Source organism: Plutella xylostella, chromosome 5 (genome assembly GCF_932276165.1).
Source record: "Plutella xylostella chromosome 5, ilPluXylo3.1, whole genome shotgun sequence".
Lineage (NCBI taxonomy): Eukaryota > Metazoa > Arthropoda > Insecta > Lepidoptera > Plutellidae > Plutella > Plutella xylostella.
The window spans coordinates 10392061-10417184 of NC_063985.1; the positions used below are offsets into that span (position 1 = coordinate 10392061).

The following is a 25124-nucleotide window of genomic DNA, read 5'->3' on the forward strand; positions in this document are numbered from 1 at the left end:
CGCCGACATGCGGACAACCTTGTTACTCACAGAGTAAAAATATATATGATTTTTGACGTTGATGAAATTAAGTGGTCTGTGAACAAAATGACGTTTATCACGGTTGTTTGTTGCTGCAAAGTGCAGAGTTGTTAGAATTTTCGTAATTATTTTCACGTTTTCAATATGATCAATATAAATAGGAAAGTTTTTGAAATTGTGAAGTTTACGTCCGTGTAATTTAATTCAGAAATAAATGTGTTCTTTACATTTTTGTTACTATTTCATACAAAATGGCTGTTTGCGGATTGAGGACAGTGTTGTTGATTGTCTGCATTCTTGAGTTGGTACGGTCTATTTATTTCTTATACCCTTATTAGACATAAATAATACTAGAAAATATAGCCCCAATCAATTTGGTTTCATATCAACTATGTCTGTAACCTTTTAATAAAATAGTCATTTTGTGGAATATGAATCTAATATGAAATGAACATGAATGTACTCGAGTATCACAACATATTTATTTTAATTTCAGATTATCACAATACAGAGGCAAATTTTCGACTTCTTAGGATATATGTGGTTGCCCATCATTGCAAATTTCATTAATATTTTGCTAATTATATTTGGATGTTTTGGTGCTGTACAGTATGTAACAAAGTACCTATTGTCTGTAAGTACACACAATCATTTACAATGTAATAAAGCTGAAGTATAGTATAGCTTTAATAAATTATACAATGTAATGTGATAAAATATGCAATGCTACACACCTGAATGTGAACATCCTAAAGTTAGTTATCTATGGAGTTTCCATTCAAGTTGCAGCATTTTAAATCCTTAAAGATTTAAGAGATTTTATTTGAAGCTTGATTAATTGTTAGTAAATACATATTGCATGTGTGTACACAATGCTGTTCTTGTAAGTCAAGGAATTTGCTATAAGGTTAAGGATTTAGGATTTTATTTCATTTACTCTTTGATGAAAGATATTAATGGAATTTTAATTTTCAGTATGCAATATGGAGTGTCATGTGGTTAACATGGAACATATTTCTGATATGCTACTACTTAAATTTGGGCACACTCAACAGGGTAAGAGAATTGTTAAATAAATGAATAAGCAATAATGATCAAAGCTTTCAATATATTTGGAGTACCAGCCTCCAAAAATTTATAATGATATGTAAAATAAATAAAAAAAAATTGTGTAAAACTCCGAAGTAATACCTATTTGAGGTCATTCACACTTTCTACTTGATAAGTTCCCTAATGAGCCTTGGGAGTTTGGGAATGCATACTTGCTTGTAGGACTCATTAAAATGCAATAAATTAGTTTACACACCAATCCTTTCTAGCTAGTAGTGAAAATCCCATCTATCATCATCATCACAGCCTGTAATTTTCCACTAATAGACTCTCTCTCTCAGCCTTCCGTAGTCCACTGTTGGACATAGGCCTCTCCTAACGATCGCCACCCCAAACGGTCACCCGCCATCTGCATCCAGCGGCTTCCCGCTACCTTCCGCAGATCATCAGACCAACGGGTTGGGGGGCGACCGACACGCCGTTTGCCGACACGGGGTCTCCACTCCAGAACCTTTCTACTCCATCGGTCGTCGGCTCTGCGGGCTACGTGGCCAGCCCATTGCCACTTCAGCGTGCTAATCCTTTTGGCTATGTCGGTAACTTTAGTTCTCCTGCGGATTTCTTCATTACGAATCCTATCTCGCAGGGACACGCCTAACATAGCCCTTTCCATAGCACGCTGAGCAACTCTGAGCTTGTGGATAAGCCCTTTGGTGAAGCACCACGTCTCGGCTCCGTAAGTCATCACTGGCAACACGCACTGATTGAAAACTTTTGTTTTCAGACACTGAGGTATGTTTTCAGTGAAGATGTGTCGTAATTTCCCGAACGCTGCCCATCCGAGTTGGATTCTACGAGCTACCTCTTTATCGAAGTTGGATTTACCTAATCGGATCACTTGTCCTAGGTAGGGATACTGATCAACAACTTCGATGGTGACACCTCCTACAGTTACGGGCGATGATGAAACATGTTCGTTCGACATGACCTTTGTCTTGTCCATGTTCATTTTCAGCCCAACTTGTTTAGAGGCATCATTGAGGTCTGTGAGCATTTCGCCTAACTCCTCCAGCGTTTCCGCCATAATAACTATGTCATCAGCAAATCGTAGATGAGAGATATATTCGCCATTGACGTTAATGCCCAGTCTTTTCCACTCTACAAGCTTAAAAACATCTTCCAGTGCACAGGTGAACAGTTTCGGAGAAATAACATCTCCCTGTCTCACGCCCCTTTGCAACTGGATCGGTTTTGTGCTATGTTCGTGTAATCGAACTGACATTGTGGCAGCATTGTACATACATCTCAACACCTCGATATAGCGATAGTCTATATGGCACCGCTGAAGGGATTGAAGCATCGCCCAGAGCTCAATAGAATCAAAGGCTTTCTCATAGTCCACAAACGCTAGACATAAAGGTAGATTATACTCCTCGGTCTTCTGTATAACCTGCCGAAGCGTGTGTATGTGATCTATGGTACTATAGCCTTTTCGGAACCCGGCTTGTTCGGGTGGCTGGAAGTCGTCGAGTCTTTGCTCGAGACGATTCGTAATAACTCTCGAAAACAGCTTGTACACATGGCTCAGAAGTGCAATGGGTCTATAATTCTTCAATAGACAACTAATAGACAACTCAATAATAATCATAAGGTTAATGGCCAACCCTATCTATCGTTTAACATAATGTTTATTACAGGAAAGTGGCCTGCTATCACTAGGTACCGGTAGTGTGAGTTGGTGGGAAGGCAATGGCTGGGGCTGCCAGTCAGTGTGGGGCGAGGTGGACGGCCCGGGCTCCTGGAGGCCCACCCGTGTCGAGGGGTGCCTCGTGCAGTGGCATTACATTGAACTGGGGCAGTCAGCACTGGCTGCTTTCTTAACCCTCATGGCATTGCCACTGACAATCGTTTCTACACACAGATCTTTCAATAGAAAGAAATCTACTGGTAAGTTTCTAATGACTTTGCCATTGTTATCCTTTGTTTAACATTATTGTTTAAACTTAAATAAAAGTTAACTTTGTTCTCATATTAAGATTATAATTATGTATAATTATGAGATTATAATTATGTATAAAAATAATACAAGAATCCATTCATAACCAAGCTTATCAGTATAAACCTACTATAACACGTTATAATCGACATTGTAATGCGTGTGAGAACCTCAATTCCGCATACATTACCTAGACATTGTCATTGCCATTCCGTTATGACCGTGTATTGTTTCTTTGTAGATAACAAAGGAACGTTGCCGCGCCGGCCGGTGTATACCATAGAGCTGAAGCCGACAGAGGTGGCGTGTGAGAGCTCTCTGAAGCCGATGACGCCGCGGCGCGTGAAGCGGCGCTCCGGCTCGCGCGGCGGCTCCTCGCGGCGCTCGCGGCGGTCGCACCGGACCTCCGCCTACCACGCCAGCACGTCCAGCCTGCCGCGCGACCCCCGCCTCTCCAGACCCACATCCGCCCACTCCTCCTACTCAAACTTCCACGCAGCCCGCCCCGCATCATACCACGCAGCAGCCGACACGTTGTCCAAAGCCCCGCGCGCGCTGCCTCAGGACGTGCCCGAGCCGCCGCCGCCGGCCGAAACTGTCCCCATCATGACTAAGGGGTACGAGAACTCGCGCTGGCACGACATGAGCCCGGGCTACGACGTGGTGGGGCCGTACCACGAGCCCGCGTACCACAACGTGGGCTACGAGGCGCGGAACCGGGGGTACGAGCACGAGGATGGCAGGTTCGAGTCCCCGCCGTACGAGGGCGAGGGTTGGAAGGCGCCGCCGCCGCCCGCGCCGCCCTACTCCGCGCGCGCCACGCCGCTCGCGCCCGGCCCGCCCGCCTATGACTTTAATGTCTACAGTGATTAGACCTAACTGGGCTCACAACGAGCTAGGGTATAGTTAGAACTCATTATGTCAACAGCCCACCCCAAACAAAAGCTCTAATGAAATGGGGTTTTGACGTTCAGTCGAATAGGTACTTACACAATAAACCAACCTTTAAAAACACTTCCTTATAGCTTTTGGCCAAGGCCCGGCTAGCTTGGTAGCTAAACGCAGTAACGTTATGCGCTGTTGCATATTGTTAAGCATGTTTCATACAACTTGTAGGTTTACGATCAAGTGCATATTTTAATTCAAAATGTACTTTGTACCTTTTAAACGTACCTTCAATATAAGTGCAAATAGCATTAATTTAAATAATATGTAGAAATAAGTATTTGCACAGATGATTCATCTATGATGCATACTTTATAAAATATAATTTCATACAATGTGCCTTATACATACAGTGATATTGTTTATCATACAACGAAGTTATTCAGTATAATGAATATTATATCAATTTTTTATGTGCCTTTACAAGAATCTCACATAAGTAATAAGCACTTCTATATTTTTTATGATTTATATAGGTATTTGTTTTGTATGCACACATATTATAAGAATGTGATTATTGTTGTGTTTATACACATGGTAAGAATTAATTGACACTGTAGGTACTTGTGGTTGTTAATGTATATGATACATTCCTTTTATAATGTGTTCCTTGTCATGTTTAATTAGTTGGTTACGTTTAGTTAGACATAGTTTTTCAATATCGTTATGTAAACTATTTTAGATATTTATAATACTAACATTTCGACAAGATTACGGCACGATTGGTATTTGATTGTTTATAAACTTGCACACTTTCTAAAATTCGACCAAATATGTATATTCTTTACCGAGAGAGTCGTCGAGATATTCAAACATTTCTGAAATAATAATTAAATTTAGAAATACAGATTTTATACCGAATTTGGATGAATTTGTATTGGCAGATATTTTTATGACCAAATTAAGGAGAAGGGTACAACAGGAAGTTAGTTTATAGTTATTTTAATCATAATTTAACGATATTAGTTTATTGTGGCGGCCTCTTGCCATTTGAGGAGAATAGTATTTAACATTTTTTTATTACACCTCATTTTGAGGAAATCATTCCATATTTTTTACTGTGACTATTGACTATGTTTAATGTACTTATATTATAGTTTACTTATCTTAAATATCTACACTATGTAGACTCCGTCCGATTATTAATTGTACTCTAAATAAGGATCTGATATAATGTTGTTTAAGACACACTTACCTAGGGACCATGATTTACTTTTAATGTTGAAAAAACGAGCTTTATTAGTTAAGAATTATTAGATTATTTAGAAACCAAACTCTTGAGGTAATTTTTATACCAAATATACACATGACTAGAATGGTGTTTTTATTTTATTTTTCCGACTACGAAGGAGAATTTATTGTTGGTTTTACAGTAATAGGCAGTAGTAATATCGAGCATTGTAGTTTTATTTAAAAACAAATGTATATAAGAATATTTCTAAAATACTTATCATCTTAATAGTAGTAAATAACGATTTATAGTATCCATATCACATACTGATAATCGACATAACCCTCGGTAACATGCAAAAATCAACGAAATGCATACGATTCATTAATGTTCAACTTACACTTACATAAACTATTATTATCTATTTGTTGATGTATAATTAAGTGATGATGGTTTTGGCATAAATACTGAGATTCTCATCTCAAATTTCATTCAGACTAGGAACTGGGCGCAGAAATCTAGATGATATTAGATATTAAAATTATCATGCAAAAATCTCACAATCAGAGATAATTCCACTATAACATAATAGTGCCTCTAGCGGCCGAAATCAGTACTAAATCAATTCCATATTTTGGACTATTCCTATCCACAGGCTGCGTAACCTTTTCATGCTGCGATGTTAACACAAGTAGCGCATTAATTGCGGCAGTTCATAACAGTAAGGGTGATATTCCACTGATGAGTCGCGTCGCGGAACGTCCCAAAGGATCAGTCATTAAAAATACATAGCAAACGCACCAATGGAACCTCACCCTTACTGTGACGTAACGCCACACCCGTCTCATATAGCAGGCAGCGTCCGTCGCTCGGCCGCAGTCAGGTCGGGATGCCACAGGTCCACGATCAGCACGAGGCGCGCGCCGGTGCCGTTGTGCCAGACTTCATGCTCGAAGCTGTCGTCGAATAGCCACGTCTTGCCGAGCTGGAATTGTCTGTGGAGATATGGAGGGGAGGAAGTGGTTAGGATACTTAAGTCTGGGATACCTACATTTATATGATATAAATATTTTATGATGGTAGATGGAAAGATTTTATTAGAGTGCGTTTCACAGTATGACCCGTCACGTCCCCACTGCTGGGGCACGGGTCTCCCTTATCAGAGTGCGTTTAAACGACTGAAACATCAAGATTTAGCCATGCGGCTAGAATCTACCGTCTAAATGGCAATTTGGATCAGCACAAGGCTTAATGAGGCAGTTTGGAGAAACGACAGGCTATGACTAGTTATCCCCAAGCCTGCTAAGCGTGGAAATGATGGCAAATACCCTCCTGTCCTCCCGAATGATTGGATAGATATAATTCATATTAATATCAGAAGTACAATTACCTCGTCTCCTTATGAACTCGCATGAAGGTGTTCTCAGTATTGCTAAGCGCGAGATGCATCCTCAGCCGGCAGTTAGTGGGTCCCACATGAGGCCTGACATGTGTACCGGGCTCCATAGAACTGAACTTGATCTGGCCACGACGGCAGCCAATAGCGGCCGCTTCAGACTTCACTATCGAGCACGTGATTGGCGCACGCTTGCACCGATCTTGTATCTCTCTCCCACGCACAAACAGGTCTAATTGAGACCAGTCTCCCTTCTCTCTCAGACCTTCTTTTTCTTCGACGTATAGCGCGCGGGCCGCTTCGCCTTCTTTTAGGATTTGTTTCCAGGATTTCTCTAGAGCTTGCGCGAGTCGGGCATATGGAGTTTCGTTAATATTCCACCACGGGCGGCTTTTTAAGCGGTTGACATTGTAAAGCGATCTTTGGGCTGGAGATAGGAAGTGTCCAAGTTTAGCTGCTTGTTTGTGGACCTGTTCCGCTTCTTTATTTCGTCCTAGTAGGAGCAGAGCGTCTCCCCAGTGGTAATAAAATCGGGGTTCGTTGGCGGCGCCACTGTCGCCTTCCAGAGCTTTCCGGAATAGCTTTTCTGCTTCCTCGACGCGGTTTAGAAGGGTTTTCAGCACGAAAGCATAGTGGGCAAGGGCAACTCGGTCTTCTGGCCATAGCTTTAAGGTTTCTTTTAACACTTCCTCTGCGAGGTCCGCCCTGAAAATGAATACAAACGCATTTAATATACAAACGAATAGTAGGTTATTTAGACCTAAAATACAATGTGTATAAGGTACATTACCTGTTAGCCATAAGGAAGGATATGGTCAAATTATTCCGGTAGCCAGGGTTGTTGGGAAACCTTCGAATCAGCAGTCTGTGCACAGGCTCTGCATTCAAATAAATACCTGAAACCACACACCCATTAGATACCTAGATATAACACTTCCTCTATACTGCATATTCATATATCCATTAAAATTTAATAAAGTTCCCATTCTTAATCGCATGTAAAAAACATTGCAAAATGGTCACTATTTCTATTGCATTTATAACACCCAAATAAATTAAAACAGGCGGTTAAAAAAGTTTGGAAATTATGAAAAATTACCTCTAAACTGTATCCGGTCAAGAGTCCTGTTGGTGATTTCCAATAGCTTCTTATCTGACAGCTTCGCATTCATCTTGAGCAGTTCCATATACGCAGTGATAGCCTTCGACAGCAGTTGATTGTCTCTTCTGGACTCCGCCATTGCATCGTAAGCCTTCGCAATGATCCAACGCGCTCGAGCGCTTGAAGAAAGTTCTTTAGCCGATGCCATCTCGATCGCTGCGTTCCAGTGACCCTAGCCGTGTTAGTACACACACACACTTAAACAACTACACACACACATTCGTACATAAACTATATATATCTTATATATAAATGTAAGAGTCGTCGCGGGCGCGGCGGGGGGCGCGGGGTGCGGGCGCGGGGCGGCCGCGGCCGCGACGAGTCAGGGGGAAATGGCACAACGAGCAAAGTAAGAGGGTTTATAATTGTATATTAGTTTGCAAACTGAGACTACTGCAGCCAGTCCTGAAATTTTTGGGGGAAAGTTGGAATTATAAGATTGGTGAAGGGAGGGGTGGTTTGTTGGTGTATTCTTAAATAATCATGATTACTAATAGTTAAAGTTAGATAAATCAAACATAAAGCAGGGATTCACAAAAAGTTATCTTTCAAATAACACGACGACGTCAAGACGTTTTTTTCTTTCATGCTACATGCACATTACTCTATTGATATCAACTCGAATACACCAACAAGATTTTTTTCTTTCATATAGCTCCCTTTCAATGTACAGCCCTTATTAGGATCACTAATATCATTAGAATAGAACAAGAGCTAGCTATCTTGGTTACTTTGAGACACAGAGTGTTGTGTAGCGCCTTATGTCCTGATGATGATGATGATGATCACTTCTGGGAACACAAGGCCTCATCGTCTATATTGTCCAATAGGGCCCGACCTACAGTCAGCTGCATAAGTAGCTGTACACTTTTGTACCTTGTCAAGCCCACAAACTGCCTATTAAAACATTATCAGTTTGTAAGCAGCTGACCGTACATTGACCTTCGTTAAGTTCCCCTCATCACTTCCCCCATATATACCTGGTGCATTTCTCTCTCGGCGCTGTTCAGCTGGCGTCCCCAGTAGGCGTCGCTGGGCTCGCCGGGCCAGCCTTCGTCGTCCACGCTGTTGCCGCCGTCTTCTGGAAGTGAGAAGAGGTTTGGTGTAGCAGTTGTGAGGGTAATTAGGCTTTTGGCGAGTTGCAGAAAAGAGGCTAATGGCGGTATTGAATCTGTGTCTGTCTCTTTCTACATATAAAGTAAGAACATAAGTTTCAGGTCCTTTCTGCAACTCGGCTTAGCATTTGTTGCATGTTTTATTTGATTAATTATTTTATGTTCATGTCGTATTATAAGGTAATTTTGACGTCGATTCAAATATGATATGAATTGATGACGTAAAGGCGTCGTTGGCCTTGGTTGATGCGGTTTGCCAATGGCCAACGTTCGTTTGTTCGTTCAATTTCATTTGATGATACCTCTATTATAAATATTACCTACTATGTATTGCATGATTTTAAAAATATAGTGCGTCGGAACGGAACAAAATATATTTGGCAAGACAGCTCTACACTATAATGCTTTACGAACTACAAACTAAGCTACTGAATTAAAAAGTCAACTTACACTTAAGTTAATCATGCCCAAATGTTAGGTTAGTAAATCACACGCAAGCCACAATTAGTCGGGGTAAACTCGATTCACATCCACGCGTTTCTTTACTCGGGATTTTGTATCCGGCTGGCCTCTCTGGATCAGGTAGACGTCCGTATTTCGCTTCTAGTCGACTGAGAAGCTCTGCATCATCTACGTCGGATATTTCCTCCTCCTCAATTTCCTCTTCGTCTAAATCTTCATCTTCTATGATCTCGACATCGTCAGGGTCTAATTCTTCATCATCTTCCTCTGCTTCTTCGTTTTCTTCTTCAGGTTCGGGGTTTTCTTCGACTTTCGGTGTGGGTTTTGGGGACGATGCTGTCGGTTTCGGCGTTGGAGCTGCCTCTTTCGGTGTCTCTTTCTTGGGTACAATTACTTCTTCTTCTTCTTCTTCCTCCTCGACTATTTCCTCCACCTCTTCTTCTTCGTCGCTGAATAACTCGTTCTCTTCAATTTGAGGCTCTTCGGGTTCCTAAAAATTTACAGATTTTATAGTATTGCTAAGGTAAGTCAAATCAAAATCAAATCAAATATATTTATTTAACAAAAAACACAATTTACAAACAGAAATACACTGCGATCCTCACACTAGGCAAGCCTGTGACGTGAGGATCAGATTACGACATTGTAAATACGACTACTACGGTTTACAGTAATTTGTATTGGTAGGTACTAATAAATATTAAATGACAATAATTTAGGTAAAATAAAAAACATTTTGAACTGATCGGATACAAAATAAAATGAAAGCATGCATTTATGTTATCAAACCAGATTAATAGTAATGTAACTTATAAAAAACATATCAATATAAATGAAATACATAAAATAAAATATAATTAAATATATATAATCGCGGGACGATTGACAGTCAAGATTTGTTGGATAGTAAAGATTCAGTATCATCGTAGCTTAAACTCAGGAGCCATTTCGAGACTTTGGTTTTTACTTCCATTGCCGTTTTATCACGAATATTTTCTATTTTTGTGACTTTATTGTAAATTAATAACTGAGGAAATGAGCCAAAACGTCGAGCAAACTCGGTATTAATTTTTGGAAGGGGAACTCGGTGAACTCTTTTCTTCGTTAGATCTGCAAACTGGTCCGATCCTGAAATGTATCTATGAGCTTTTAGTGTTGATTTAAGAATGTAAATTTTACGAACGGAGAGTATGTCTGCTTCACTATACAGTTTACGGGTACAGTACATTAAAGGTTTAAAAAGCATTGTTTTTATGACGGATCGTTGAGCTCGCTCTACCTGTATCATAGCAGTTTTAGCAGCGCCTCCCCAGCATAAGATACAGTAATCCAGGAGAGAATGGCAGATGGCAAAATAAAGCATCTTAAGGGTTTTTAAATCGGCCACTCTGCGTAATTTACGTAAAATATTTATTACTCTACGGACTCTTCCTGATAACTTAGCTATATGTTGCTTAAAGTTAAGATTTTCGTCAAGAAGTACGCCAAGATACCTGATGCAGTCTACGCGTGTTATCGGTTCGCAGTCACAGGATATGCCTCTGTTTATACAATTGTGGATTTTAATGTCCTGTGAGTGGTTTGGCGCTGAGGATTGGGTGATATGGAAGCATATGTATCTTGTTTTACTAACATTAAGAGTCAGAAGGTTATTCTGTAACCACTTTGAAACCTGGTTCATGCCGCGCTCGGTACGAGAATAAGCTTCGTCCCAGCTCTTGTCATAGAAAAGGAGAACCGTATCGTCAGCGTAACAAATAATTTCAGAGTTAGGGGTGTCAACGCTATTATGGATGTCGTTCATATATATTAGGAAGAGCGTAGGACCCAATATGCTTCCTTGGGGAACGCCATAACGGACTGCCGCCTCCCTGCTAGTGTATTGGCTTACTCTTAAGCATTGCCGACGGTCTTTTAAATAACTTTCAAACCAGTCTAGAGTAGTTCCTCTTATACCCATACTAGACAGTTTATTTAAAAGAATGGGAATGGAGACTGAATCAAAGGCCTTTGCTAGGTCGATAAACACACCAATGCATTTGTTTTTATTGTCTAATAAGTTGGCAATTGTTGAAGTGAGGAGGGAGACTGCATCCTCGGTGGATTTACCCTGCCGGAAACCGAACTGTCTATCTGAGAGAAGATCATGAGATTCAAGATAGTTAACTAGCCGTGTGTTCATGATCTTCTCTAACATTTTTGCGAAGATATTCAGTAGTGAAATAGGTCGATAGTTTCCTGGCAGAGCCCTTGAGTCTTTACCTTTGTAAATTGGGCAAACGACAGCGGTCTTCCAGGCTATTGGAAATATACCAGTGGCTAGACTCATGTTAAATATTTCTACTAGTGGCAAAGTTATGACGTCTTTGATGCATTTTAGTAAGGTGGTGTCAATGTCGTCTAATCCAGGTGCTTTACCTGACGTTAATCGCATTATAATTGATTCCACCTCTGCTGAGTCAGTAGGGTGTGCGAAAAAAGAGCCAGGCTGAGAGAGGGAGTCTGCGTGTATTTGTGAAGCTAAGTCTTCTTCGTTTGCGTTTAGTTTCAAGAGGATGTTATTTGCTAGATTTTGGCCTACATTAGCGAAGTATGAGTTACAAGAGTTAATTGCTGTGTTAGGATCGGAAGACTCGAAGGACAGTAGTTGTGTTGATTCCTGTTTTTGTGCCTTTAAATTACATATTGATTTGATTGTGTCCCAAAGCTTTTTTGAGTTGCCCATACTGATACTAAGTTGGCTTTGCTCGTATTGTCTTTTGAGCTTGTGTAACAGGTCATTACAGAAGTTCCTGTATCTTTTATATACGACTTCTTGAATGTCGTCTTTGGGATTTTTTCTACATTTTTGGTGTAGTTTATCGCGATGCCTAATACATCGCATTAAACCTGGTGTGATCCAAGGTTTCATATTGAAATTAGATCTACTTAGTTTCTTTTCGTAAGTGTGCTTCTCGATTATCGATGATAACCTATCAGTAAAAACAGTAACAACCTTATTAACATCAGAATCACATAGAATTTCGGACCAACTAACCTCGGACAATTCTTTCTTGATTGATTCATAATCACGTATATTAACAGTTCGTTTATGTCGTTTAGTCAAAGGGATGTTAATACTGAAGCCAGCTATTGTGAAAAAGTGATCTGTAATTCCAGTGGAGCAAACAATACCTAATGAAGGCATCTGAGAGCTAACAAAAATGTGATCAAGACATGATTTAAGCCTAGTAGGTTTTGTTATCACTGGTGTTAGGTCGTGTTCCGCAAGAGTACACATGTAATCTATGGCCTGGGTACTGAGAGTGTTATCTTTACCTGGTAAAATATTAATGTTTATGTCACCAGCTATAACAAGATGTTTGCAAATTTTGTGTTTGTCAATTTGTCGGTTGAGATCCTCCAAAACTCTATCAGTACTTCTAAAAGACGGCGATCGGTATATTGCAAATAGAGTTATGGTATTTGGGATATCAACCACGATGCAATCGGCTTCTTTAAAAGTTGGCTCGGCTACCGTAGGCGACCAGTTGTTTTTAACGTAGACCACAACTCCACTATTTTGGTTAATCTTCTTTGTGGTGTTGTATGCCAAGTATCCGGGTAGTTGAGGTATTATCGAGAATTCATCAATGCGGCATTCAGTCAAAATAATGATATCGTATAATATCCCTGTTATTGACACCAGAAAGTCATCTAGATTTTTATCGATGCTTCTTATGTTAAAGTTTATAATTTTGAAATTGTACATATTGGGAAGGAGGGTTTCAGTCATCTGAATATCGTCTATATTATGACAGACAATATCAAGAGAGTCAATTTCAACTCCTACATTGTGTAACATTTATTTGTGCGTGTGTTTTTTTTTTTGTGTGACTTTGCTTTGTTATACGCCTTTCATCTATTCTAAATACTGCTGAAACCCATTTAAGTATGAAATTAACAATGACATCATACGAGTGCGTTATGGCTGTGATTGTGAAATTTTTCCTGTGTTTGCGATATATATTTAATAAAGTATATAATATATTAAAACTTAGATGTAGGTACAAGAAGATAAATAAAAGTACAATTTCATTATAACATGACAATTCCAGGTTATTTGTTCGAGGACATTGAGGCAGTATCCTTAAAAACTCGTTCCAGGTCGTCTTGACATGCAATCTGTTTTGCAGGTTTTCCTTCTCGTTGTCGAACATAAATGTTGCCGTTCGTGGACCAACAGTGGGCGAAACCTTTTCCTTTTGATAACGCTCTTGCATCTCGAAACAACAGTCTGTTTGTTTTAGTGAGTCGCTCATTTATAAAGACTTTTAGTGCTGGCCCGGGGATCTCCACATCTGCGCTCGTTAAGTTCCGCCTGGATTTCGCAGCTTTCGTAAGTTGGTCTCTTTTGGCACGACGCAGTAAACGGACTACAACAGGGCGAGGGAAGTTGGGTTTATCTTCACTAGTAGATGGTGACTTTTTAGGACCCACTCGTGTCACCCAGTCTATGTCACGATCATCCAGGTCCACTCCAACCTTTTTGGATAGCAAGAGCACAGTGTGATGCAGATTTTCATTTACAGCCTCAGGTAAACCAGCTATCTCAATCTCATTTCGGAGCTGATATTGGGCTTGCGTGTTTAGTTCACGGTTTAACATAGTGACCGACGACTTTAGTTCCACTATCTCCAAGTCTCTGGCTTCCAACTTACGTAGTCTGTCGTCTGTGGATGCACTTGCACTCGCAAGTTCATCTAGTCTCTCGTGGCATTTGGTTAGAGAGAGGGTTGCCTCGTCTAGTTTGTCCTTGAGCGAGCCTATCAGTTGGTTTAGGCGACGTAACTCTGAAGTTAGAACCTTCAATTCGTCGTTTGACGTTTCAACATTATCTGCAGCAGGGGAAGGCTTACTACGAATAGTTACGTTACAGCTGGAAGAGTCATTGGAGGATCTAATCGGCGAGTTAGTGTAATCGCCAGTTTTTTTAGTTTTGGCGCAACAAGAGGGGCAGATCCACGTTTTCTGACGGCTTGCAGTTAAATTTGGTGTTTTCGAACATGTCGAACAATATATGTCTTTACAGGAGGTGTTGCAGCAGGTATAATAGTTAACCGCTTTGGATTCTGTTTTACAACCAGCGCATATCATTTTCAAAGAATTTAGGTATAGCAGTTTTGAAATCAGAGCACCAGTCTTTTCTGCAACTTGTTGATCTATGCCCGCTTAGTTGTGACGTCGCCGAGTTACCTGCGATCGGGCGGGCGGAGAAAGCGCGCGCAAAAGTAGACCGTACGCGGATGCGAGTCGGGTCGGAATCACTTGACGCAGGCGGAGGTACCCGTTCTACGTTAATAAAGTTATAATAGTAGCACATTCACAGTTTCACTAAATAACTTGCTTTTAACACTATTTACAATTACTTTTAGAATACTTTGAGTGTAACAATATGAAGTGACGAAAGTATAGATATACTTATTGCTTAAATTCACCAAAAAATAATTTTAACTATGGGATCAAAGAATAGCGGTGTTTACTGTAAACCGGAGAAGGCAAAGATCTTAGTACTACTAAGAACTACATAATGGTAGGTAAAAGGAAGATAATGAATTAATAATAATGAATATGATATTAATTACATAAAAATAAACATGTCAGATATACTTATATCTTTTGAACATTATATTATTTTTATTGTGTCTTATTTCAAGGGATTTGGAAGCTTTATTTAATGTCTATTTCTGTAACATAAACTACTCCCACATTAATAATCAAAACGGTAATACTAACATCTTCAACCTCAGGTTCACTCGTATTCTCTGGCTCGGATCCATCTTCCATGCTGACCTGCAGCGGTGTGGCTGCAGACTTGATGATCATCGGGATCTGCTTCACTATGTCCTCTGGTAACTGCACGTCTTTCACTACAGGCCTTTCGTGCCTCTGTACCACTGCAGTTTGAAATTGGGAAATGGTAGAGGTGTTTGGTGTGTGTGGAGAAAGTGTTTCATTAGCTCAGACCAAAGGTAAATAAATATTTTACATGAGTCTGGTGGAGTGAATTAAACATCTCAAAAGATTACAGAATGGTAGGTGTAGATTTATCATCAGTTGTAATAAGGGTGTTCAAAATGACATGCAAAACGTATGATACAGTGCTCAGGTTTCAAAGTGATTGGTCATCCTTATTCACAAATGATTCGAATCTAAGTTTTCTTTTGTTTTGGGCCTGAGCTGAACAAAAAAAGGTGGAAAAAGGTTAGCTTTTGTTTTTTTGGTCTGAGCTGAACAAAAATAAGGAGTGCTATATTACTATACCGGGGGGCGGCGCTTGCTCGGGCACTATGGTCATGCGCCGGTCTGAGAGTGGAGTCTCTTCCCTAACCGAGCCTTCGTCTTCATTCGCTCCGTCTGTTAAACATGATGCTTTAAGCCTATTTTCTTCAGAGAGAAGCATTTTGAAAATAAAATATGAATTTTAATACATAATTTTTGTACTGACCATACTGAATTACTCTCATTATGGGGCTTACTGTCCAAAGACAAGTAAAATAAAAGTAAAAAGTATCCTGGTTATGTAAAATAATGCGGGTAAAAACACTGAAAAACTGTTCTGTAGAGTAATGCCATCTCATTTGAAGAGAGGTAGTGGTCCTTTCATTGTGTAAAATAAATAGGGCAAAAGACTGCTGTGCAGATATTTAAAGAAACTCAAACTATATTACTTTTAACTATTTTGTGTATATAAAGGGTGTTGCAAAAGTAACAGTCCGAAAGGGGGGACTCACTGGACTCAGCTCGCCCCCCTTTTCTCGTCTCCATTTTCGAACACCGGTATAACACTAGTGAACACCCTGTATAACACTAGTAATACGCACCGCGCGGGGCGGCGGCGCGGCGCAGCACGGCATGCGTGGCCAGCAGCAGCGCGCCGCCCACGCCCAGCTTCAGCCACACTGAAACACACGCGCGCCACGCTGTACTATACTGCGCACGGTAATGACCCAAATGATCAGGGAAGTATGGGTTGGATTTACACTACAAATTTGAAGCGTAGCGTCATCATCATCATCAGCCAATAATCATCCACTGCTGGACATAGGCCTCTCCCATGGAGCGCCACATCAGTCGGTTCTCGGCCTTCCTCATAATTTATCAGCTATAAAACTGAACAACACGCACGCGACCGCCTGTAGGTTATTGAAACTCTAATGTGAGGATGGTTTTCACCGAATTTTACCCACCTAATGTAGACTCCAGAAAGTTTGTAATTGCTCTTGGAGACACCTAAATATAAAATTTCAGATTAACACTATTTATTTTCGTTTCTTAACTTTTATGGAAGGCCCAGTCTGCCTTATCTAATATCTATCACATACCATGTAATTCCAAAGAGGATAGATAACCAGTTTCGACTTAATAACAATGTTATTTTTGAGACGAACAATAATGAGCGGCATACTATACCATTAGGTACTACAAAACTGCTTAACTAAACCAGTTTTTTCAGAGATGTCGATAAGCTTCCGAAAGGATATATTTTAGAGAACAAATCATTGTTGTTAGTTGGAAAGTAAATATGGTAGAACCTCCTCCTTTTTTTGAAGTCGGTTAAAAATAGGTAGATAATTATATGATTAAAAAGATTTTATCTATAGCCTCTCGGAAGCAGATTAACGCACGATGAGTAAGTATAAGTAAAAGGGTCCGAAATAAAAGATGACAATGGAAAGATACTTTATTTTTATAACAATCGATTTGTTTTACTTAAAGAAAATTGTGTTATTTATGTCGTCGAAGACATAAAGCTAGGAAAGCAGTTAGTATTGTTATTGTTAGTAGGTACTAGTTAAGTATATGAAACTAATTCAGGCAGCTTGTGAGTATATTATGTGAGTATATTGTTTGAAAATATGTACAGCTTGCAACTAATAATGTGGTCTTTTGGGGTACACATTTTTATTGTCATGTTAGTTTAAATGTTTTTTTTTCCGAAAATACTAGTCCTAAATAAATATTCATGTTTATACAAATCTGTGTCGGCCGGGAATCGAACCCAACTCACATACGAGCCTATAAAATATAGCATTGACCCACAATATCGGTCACTGTCAGTCTGAAGACGAATGAACATCTGTTTTTGGTATTTGGCAGACGATCCGCTATGAACTGAGAATGTAGCACAAAGAGCTTTTATTTGAATACTTGCCAAATATATTTGTAATTATATCCGATCAAATTAACTCGGCAATAAATGTACCAATTACTGTTGATATCGCGAGGGGAATTCGCACAAAGATGTCGGTTAAAAATAGAAACGAGTACACGCTATAGTATGGGACTGTAGGTAAGTTACCTAGATAACTGTACGTTTACATCTACAATCTTATAACAACTCATACAATAAAGACACAACAAAATCTAACGCAGTGTTTTGGGTTTCGTTTTTGCACGAATAAACAATAGAAAAAAATACACGAAACTAGAATGTGGAAACGCTGACAAAGTCCCCGTACCACCATCCATTAGCGACATAAAATTTTGCTTGGTCCCATTGTTAAAGTTCAGGTGCATTAGCCTACTAACGGGAAGTACAATGATAAAATTCCACCGACAACTCGTATTACTTTAAAAAAACAGTTGACCCTATTCTGTGTCGCTTTAACATATCGCGGCAACAAAAAAAGTTCTATCTGCAAAATGGTCGATTCTATTTTATTTTCTTTTGAATAGAAACTAAAGAATTGGTCAATAAGTGAACAGACCGTGGTACGGCGGCTATGCTATACTTTGTAAAATATAGCATGAGCCATATGGAAGCTGTAAAATCCATAAATTTTATCTGTTATTTGTTTTCAAGGGATAACAACTTTATTCACCTGGCACAAGACCATTCAAACTGCAAAGGTTCATTCACCTGGCATAGGGATCTGCGAATCACAACGTCATAGGGCTCATGTTATATTTTACTAAGGGCTGCTTCACAATATCTGGATTTTGGCTACCTGACACATAAAAGACGTGCTGTCACTCTCTCTGTATTGGACAGTGACAGCATGTCTTTTATCCCTTATCCAGACATTGTGGAACAGGCGCTGAGTGTAGTGTCGATCAGGTACTTACTGTGCGAGGCTTCCTCCTGCTGCCTCCTCAGCTCCTCCTGTTGCCGCTCGTACTCTTCTTCCTCGGCGAGGGTGTCCACGGGGACCTCGCGGGAGTCCGCTTCGTCCACCTGGGGAACGGGTTTGGATAGAGTTATTGTGTGCAGTTTTGTGAAGTGCGCGAATAGATGAAAATTTTGCGAGGATGCTCAGATGATTTTTGTCGCGATATGGATTATAATTTATATAGTTTTGTAATCTTACGAGGGGCGATGTATATTTCGCGGCATTTTGACGAAATAAACAATCTCTTTTTTATTAAATGGTACCTACTGCCGATTACAGTAGGCAAAGCCAAAGGTAGATATCATTAGAATTGGTTGTGTCAGAGGTAATAAAAAATATATAAAGGTCATAATCATAAAACAAGACAAATTGTTAAAATAGCTCGTGTGGGATACTTCGTTTATCTAATCAGCGCTGCAATTTACTCATTACCTCACGCATTGTACAGTGGTGCATTAAACGGTGCATTTGTAGACATTATTATCTCTGAGGACATCAAATTGGTGGAAAGTACAAATTCTAGTTCCAGCGCGATGGACTGACGACCTTAAATAGTTAGGTGGCAGTGGATTTAAGGATAAGGAAGGCTGAGGACATAGTGTTGTGATGCTCTTTATTGGAAGATGTGTCTTGAAACATCTCACATTCCAGGCCATCAATTCCTAAACTAGGCAGAGTCTGTAATATGGGTGACCGACAGCTGATATACCTAATAGCTACAAAATATACATCCAACAACCAGACACAAGGCAAACACAAGTGCTTATCAAACGATGTTATGTGCAATGCAGTATTCGAACCCCCGAGCTTCGGGAACAGGTTTGCTAACGACTGATCTACGGTTCCGTCAAACATTGCAGCATTGGTACCTAATCTTCTATAAGCTTCCTACACAAGCAATCAATGAAAAAGTTCCACTTACCAAATGCCGGCACTAAATGACCCCAATTTTATTAAAGATAAACACAATAATTACTTGTTTAGTTGGTAATATTCTCATGCGCTGTAAAATGTACTTCAATATTGCAGGCGGCGTTCATTGCTCGTGAGTGTATAGTGAATACAATACATCATGTACTTACCTCCTGGAAAGGTTTCCCTTTAGGCGCGGAGATGGGCTCCACCACAGGAGGCACGTCGTCGTCGTCGTCTTGTTGCAGGAAGTCTCCGTCGTCGGCCTCGTCTGCTGATTGGTCGTCTTCAGACTCGGCGCCTCCGTCTGTGGGAGTAGGGATTTTGTTTAGTAGGGGTTGATGAGGGGGAATGGAATGGCAAAGAGTCAAGTCTGAGGTGAGAATTATTCGAACATAGGACGAAGGTTTTTGATTTGTGTAATCCTAATCATGAATACAATCTACCTTTCTTAGTGAACAACAACTAGTTCTTTATGACATAGTCATTGAACTAACTATTTACAAGAGGTTGGCGAAGCCATACACGAAATTTGCTTTTTGGCTGACACAAACAGTGGAATCTCAATGTATCTTTTTGCCGAAATTTATTTTATGAATAAGTATTTTATTAAAATTCATCTAACCCGTCATAATTTCTAGAAATATGGCAATTAGTCTTTAAAGAATCTTTACTAAGCTCACCAGGTTTCTTATCATCATCGTCATCATCATCATCAGCCTCGGGCAGCGCGGGCAGCTCGTTACTGATCGGCTCCTCATCATCAGCCGCCTCTTCCTCTATCTTCTCGATCTCCACTTCTTCTTCTTCATCACTCTCGTGTTCATCGTCGTGATCGTCTTCGTCCTGTGTGGTGAAGGGTTTGTTTAATTTAGTGGAAAATAAAAATATTACAGTTAAGAACATGGAGAAGTTATACGTTTTGTGCTTAACGTTTAAAGCGGGTTTTACACGACAGAGTGCGTGGGCCGAGAGTTTCTATTATAGTCGTAATGTAGCACTCTCGGACAATGAAAGCCTAGTATCGTACGAGAGGGCTAGGACCGAGCATATTCTTGTCGTGTAAATCCCAGCTTTACGTGCAAAGTAATAATATTAGACAACGTTTTAAGCGTCATACATTATAGCAAGAAAAACGCATTAAGTATTGCCTTTTCAGCGACAAAGTGGGTTGGTGGCAGAAAATTACTCTGAAATTTAAACACATTGAAGAGTAGGTGTCCTGCGATAAAAGACCGTGGTGTTAAAATAATTCAAACATCGTTGCAGCTGTTAAAGTCACTGTTGTGTTAGACAACTACATTATATTAATGCCTACAACTTATTTCTTAACTAATAAAGTAATTGGGATTAAGTTTCTTGTTATTTATTTTGTTTCAAAAGAAGTAGGTATATCCTTGTTAATTTTAAAATAAAAGCATCAATTAGGTGTTTTAATTATCTCAAGCCAATAAACTCAATCATAATTTAGACAAGTCTTAACACCTTGTTTTCAAATTCATTTTCTTCTGACTCATTCTGCTCGTCTTCGTTATCGAACTGTTCAATGCCATAATCTTTTTCACCACTCAAGTCTTCTGCATTATTTTCTTCTACTTCATTTTCGTCCTCATCATTATCAAGTAGATCGTTTTCATCATCTTCAGCCGTATTTTCATCAGAACCTTGCTCTTCTTGTGATGCATCTATTTCATTGTCATCATTCTCCTCATCAGCTTGAGGTTCTTCATCATCAGAAGCATTATCTTCTTCTTGTTCTTCATTATCTAACTCTTCTTGGCTTAAATCCTCTTGGTCATCCTGTTTCACATTAAAGAAAGATGTAAAACACCTATCCAAACTTTTATTACTAAACAATTCTATTGAATTCAAGTAAAAAACCTATCAAACCTCATCATTATTTTCTTCATCAGTCACCTCTTGCTCGTCGCTGTCTTCATGATTGTGATCATCATCATCTTCTTCAACCTTTATAATAATTGAGATTATCAAAACAGGAACTTTCTATCATAGATAGTATAACATTATTAGCACACACACACATAAAAATAATGAAAACAAAAGGCACCTCATCATGATCATCATCATCGTCATGGCCGTTGTGTTCTTCGTGGTCATCATGGTCGTCGTCCTGGATGGATATGAATAGGACACTTACATGGACATCAAACATACAAAGCATACATGATGGAAAAATTTAATACCTACAATATGTACAGGCCACCCCTTCCCAATTTGTTAACACAATGATTATGATTTTACTGCTTTACCAATGACATAAAGACATCACAACAATACCCAAAATAAAGACTGATTGTAAATCAGTCCAGTTTGATGATGGAAATGTAAGGACATTGCAAAATTGAAAAGATATAATTATGGCAGTGAGTTTTAAACAACCCCTTGTGTATTTTTATAATGAATATATAAAATGAACAAACTTCATAGATATTTGTAAAATAATGTACTCACAGGATGCTTCAGTTCAAGGGTGTGTTCATCGTGGTGGTCATCGTCTGGGGCATCCTCCAGCCACCCCTCCAGCACCCCCGAGTACTGGGTGTGCACCGTGCTGGCTTCCACTGAAACATTGGAATGATTCTGTAAGCACTGAGCTAGCTCCTGAATATATTATACCATTAGCACAGTAAGGACAATGATGAAGAAGAAGACATACAAAAATGCCTCTTTTAAGCAAGATTTTTCATAGCATAAGTAAGTCAGTCTTTGGAATTTTACTCTTCTGTTAGTTCTTTGTAATACTGTCCTAAAATATGTTAAACAATGGCAAAATATGAATATCAGTATAAAATTCACAGCAGAAGTTTCAACTATGAAGCAGTTTAAAAATAATCAATCATAAACTCAACTTACATTCAGAAAGTCCTCTATTCTCCAGTATGATCAATCCAATCAGAGTTATCAGCACAGCGAGCAGGGAGAAGAAGATGAGCTTGGCGCACCAGTGGCCGCCGGTGCCGTGGTCGCTGTGCGCGTGCAGCAGCACGTCGCCCTCGCCCAGCGGCGCCGCCGTCCCCCGCGGACCCTCATCCAGGCCCAACTCATCTGCAACTACACCTGTATTAAGTTAACAAGTAATAGATGAGTCCTTAAAACTAAGGTTAGTGGTAAACTGACCTTTTTTCTTCTTCTTATCCTTGCGTTTTCTTGGCTGCACGTCCCCGGACATTCTTCTCAGTGAACTGCGCTCGGCGGAAGGAGACTTATTGTTTCATAACCGACGGTAAACAATAGGGTAACGAACTTACGGACGCTATAAAAGCACGAGGCATGTAAGGATCCAAGTGCGCAATTTTCATGAATAAAGGATTTTGGCGCACGCTGAAATTCTAAAATAACCTAGACGCAGTACTCTCTCTCAGTGTGCTTTTCACTTGAATTTATTTTTGAATTTTTAACCTAAAATTAGACCCGCGAAGACAGCTGGCTTGTCAGGGTAACTTTTTAAAGTCTGTTCGGTAGCTCGACAGCTTTCTTTAAGATGATTTAAAATGAACGGAAACTAAATCTAGATTAACGCTATATTAAAATATTAATATCACTAATTACCTTTAATAATTAACTACAACATAAAATTACAGTAATGAATTTGCAACTTGTTTTGGTCATAATTAAAAAATAATAATTGATAATGGAGAATGGTATTTGAACGATTGTCGTCAATTTGACAGATTGTTGTGTTCTTCATTACAGTTAAAGCCCAAAGTCACAGCTGTTGTATTTTCTGTCCTTTTCTAGCTAGTTAAAACTTTTATGCGCTGTCTCTTTTATACGCTTGTCAAAGTTTTATGGATCTATTTATCTCCTAAACTGGAACAAATTACAACCTTGATTGTGTGATTTGTGTTTCTTTTACTATGTATTAGAATTAGATTAGTTTATTACAAAAATGAGCGAGGTATCTGTACTGTACGATGGGTATTCTAACGTTGATGAAGAAGGCTACATGACTGCCAATTGTACATGTACTCTTATAAAGGGTGAACACAATATTATTGTAGATACAATGACACCATGGGATTCAGACAAAATCATTGCAGGTATGTTTAATTTAATTAGTGAAGACTCATTGCCCTGCATAAGAGAAGTATTCGATCCCTATTTATTTTATTGCCGCTTAGAAACTGGGACCATAAGTAGTTATGAAAAATCTAGCCTAACTTATAAGAATAATGATCTACCTAACCATTCTCCCACCCACCTTAATCATTTGAATATTAATGTTTTTCAGCATTACAGAAGCACAACTTAAAACCTGAAGATATACATTATGTTGTGTCAACACACGGGCATTCTGATCACACAGGAAACAACAATTTGTTCCTAAAAGCTAAGCACATTGTGGGATTCAGTATTTCATTCCATGACAAGTATTATTTACACCCTTTTGAGAAAGGTGAGATTTAAAACTAAGTAATAACTTATATGACTCAGAAAAAGCAAATTCCTAACTGCACTTATTGCATTATAAAATAATAATTTAATTTGCATTTATATCCCATTCCACAGGGAAAGACATCTGATACAAACGAAAACTACCCTTATTCGAATATTATAAGCGTCCTGTCAGATGCCTTTCCCCGTGGAATGGGATATAATAATGCTAAAGCAATATCATAATTTTATTTATAAACCTGTTTCAGGTGAAGATTATGTGATAAATGAGAGTGTGAAAGTGGCGCCCACTCCGGGACACACTTTGTCTGATGTCACAGTTCTTGTGAAGACCCCTGAGGATGAAACTGTGGCTATAGCAGGTAAACTTTATTAGACCTCAAAATGGTACCTACTTTAAAATTGTTTAAAGAAACTTTAAATATATTTAGAATAAGTTCCACAATACAGGTTCGCCTAGTGTGGAATTTGCAGCCACATCACAAAATGTACTTAAACAATTTGTTAATAAACGATTTTTACTTTAAAATAAAATTGTTATAAAATTTTACTTCTATCACACTAATTCTATGTTAGAGCTCTATGTTCTGATTTTAATATTCTATATTAACATCACTGTTTGTAATATATTCTACATAATATACCTAAGTTTCATTATCATCAGCCCATAATTAGTCCACACTACTAACTTACCTTTAAATAAGTCTTATTGGATTCCTTCTGTTTATTAAATTTGCTGTTATATGGTTTCACATGCATCTTACTAAGTCCTTGGACAGTGATTTAATCAATGGAGCGACCTAGTTTTTTTTGTGTACCTTAGGTACGTAAGAGTAATCTTTAAGAATTACTGTATGGCCAATAATAATATTTCTTCATAATTTATTTTTAATTTTCACAGGAGATCTATTTGAAAGGCAAGAAGACATAGAGGACAGCAACCTCTGGCTGGACGCCGGCAGCGAGGACCCCGACCAGCAGAGGAAGAACCGGCTCAGCGTGGCCGACGCAGCGCACTGGATTGTGCCCGGACACGGACCTATCTTCCAAGTCACCGATGACGTCAGGGAGTTCTTGAAAAGACAACTTGATTACATTGATAAAGGAGACTAAAGGTTTGTCTTTGTAAGTGAATTCTGATTTTTTCGTGTTATTTAATAATAATTGTTCTCGTGCTGTGCATACAGTATTTTCTTAAACTTCGATTTTTTATATAAGATGCCATGCCATAAACAACTTTATTACTACATAAGTATATAACCTATATTTTTGAATTTTATAATTAACTAATGTGATGGAAATAAAATACATTTTGCATTGAATGAC

The 25124-nt window shown here is 39.2% G+C and overlaps 3 protein-coding genes across 3 annotated transcripts; 2 read left to right on the top strand and 1 right to left on the bottom strand.

The window, feature by feature from the left end:
• The first annotated feature begins 70 nt into the window (after positions 1-70).
• LOC105385548 (sodium/potassium-transporting ATPase subunit beta-1-interacting protein 4) lies at positions 71-5328 on the top strand. Its single transcript, XM_011555946.3, has 5 exons — positions 71-326; positions 518-655; positions 997-1077; positions 2769-3018; positions 3309-5328. The coding sequence occupies exons 1-5, from the start codon at positions 273-275 to the stop codon at positions 3938-3940; spliced, it is 1155 nt and encodes a 384-aa protein (XP_011554248.2). The 5' UTR covers positions 71-272; the 3' UTR covers positions 3941-5328.
• Positions 5329-5936: 608 nt separating this feature from the next.
• Positions 5937-22855, bottom strand: LOC105385547 (aspartyl/asparaginyl beta-hydroxylase). The gene is made up of 18 exons (XM_048633238.1): positions 22521-22855; positions 22257-22448; positions 21855-21964; positions 21451-21513; positions 21273-21350; positions 20868-21182; positions 20066-20228; positions 19553-19689; positions 18427-18535; positions 16182-16259; positions 15622-15717; positions 15094-15317; positions 9403-9808; positions 8722-8822; positions 7679-7913; positions 7370-7475; positions 6574-7284; positions 5937-6178 (listed from the first exon to the last, which is right to left on the bottom strand). The coding sequence occupies exons 1-18, from the start codon at positions 22570-22572 to the stop codon at positions 6028-6030; spliced, it is 3327 nt and encodes a 1108-aa protein (XP_048489195.1). The 5' UTR covers positions 22573-22855; the 3' UTR covers positions 5937-6027.
• A 342-nt stretch (positions 22856-23197) lies between these two features.
• Positions 23198-25120, top strand: LOC105387114 (metallo-beta-lactamase domain-containing protein 1). Its single transcript, XM_038112707.2, has 4 exons — positions 23198-23443; positions 23635-23799; positions 24047-24160; positions 24700-25120. The coding sequence occupies exons 1-4, from the start codon at positions 23293-23295 to the stop codon at positions 24909-24911; spliced, it is 642 nt and encodes a 213-aa protein (XP_037968635.2). The 5' UTR covers positions 23198-23292; the 3' UTR covers positions 24912-25120.
• The last annotated feature ends 4 nt before the right edge of the window (positions 25121-25124 follow it).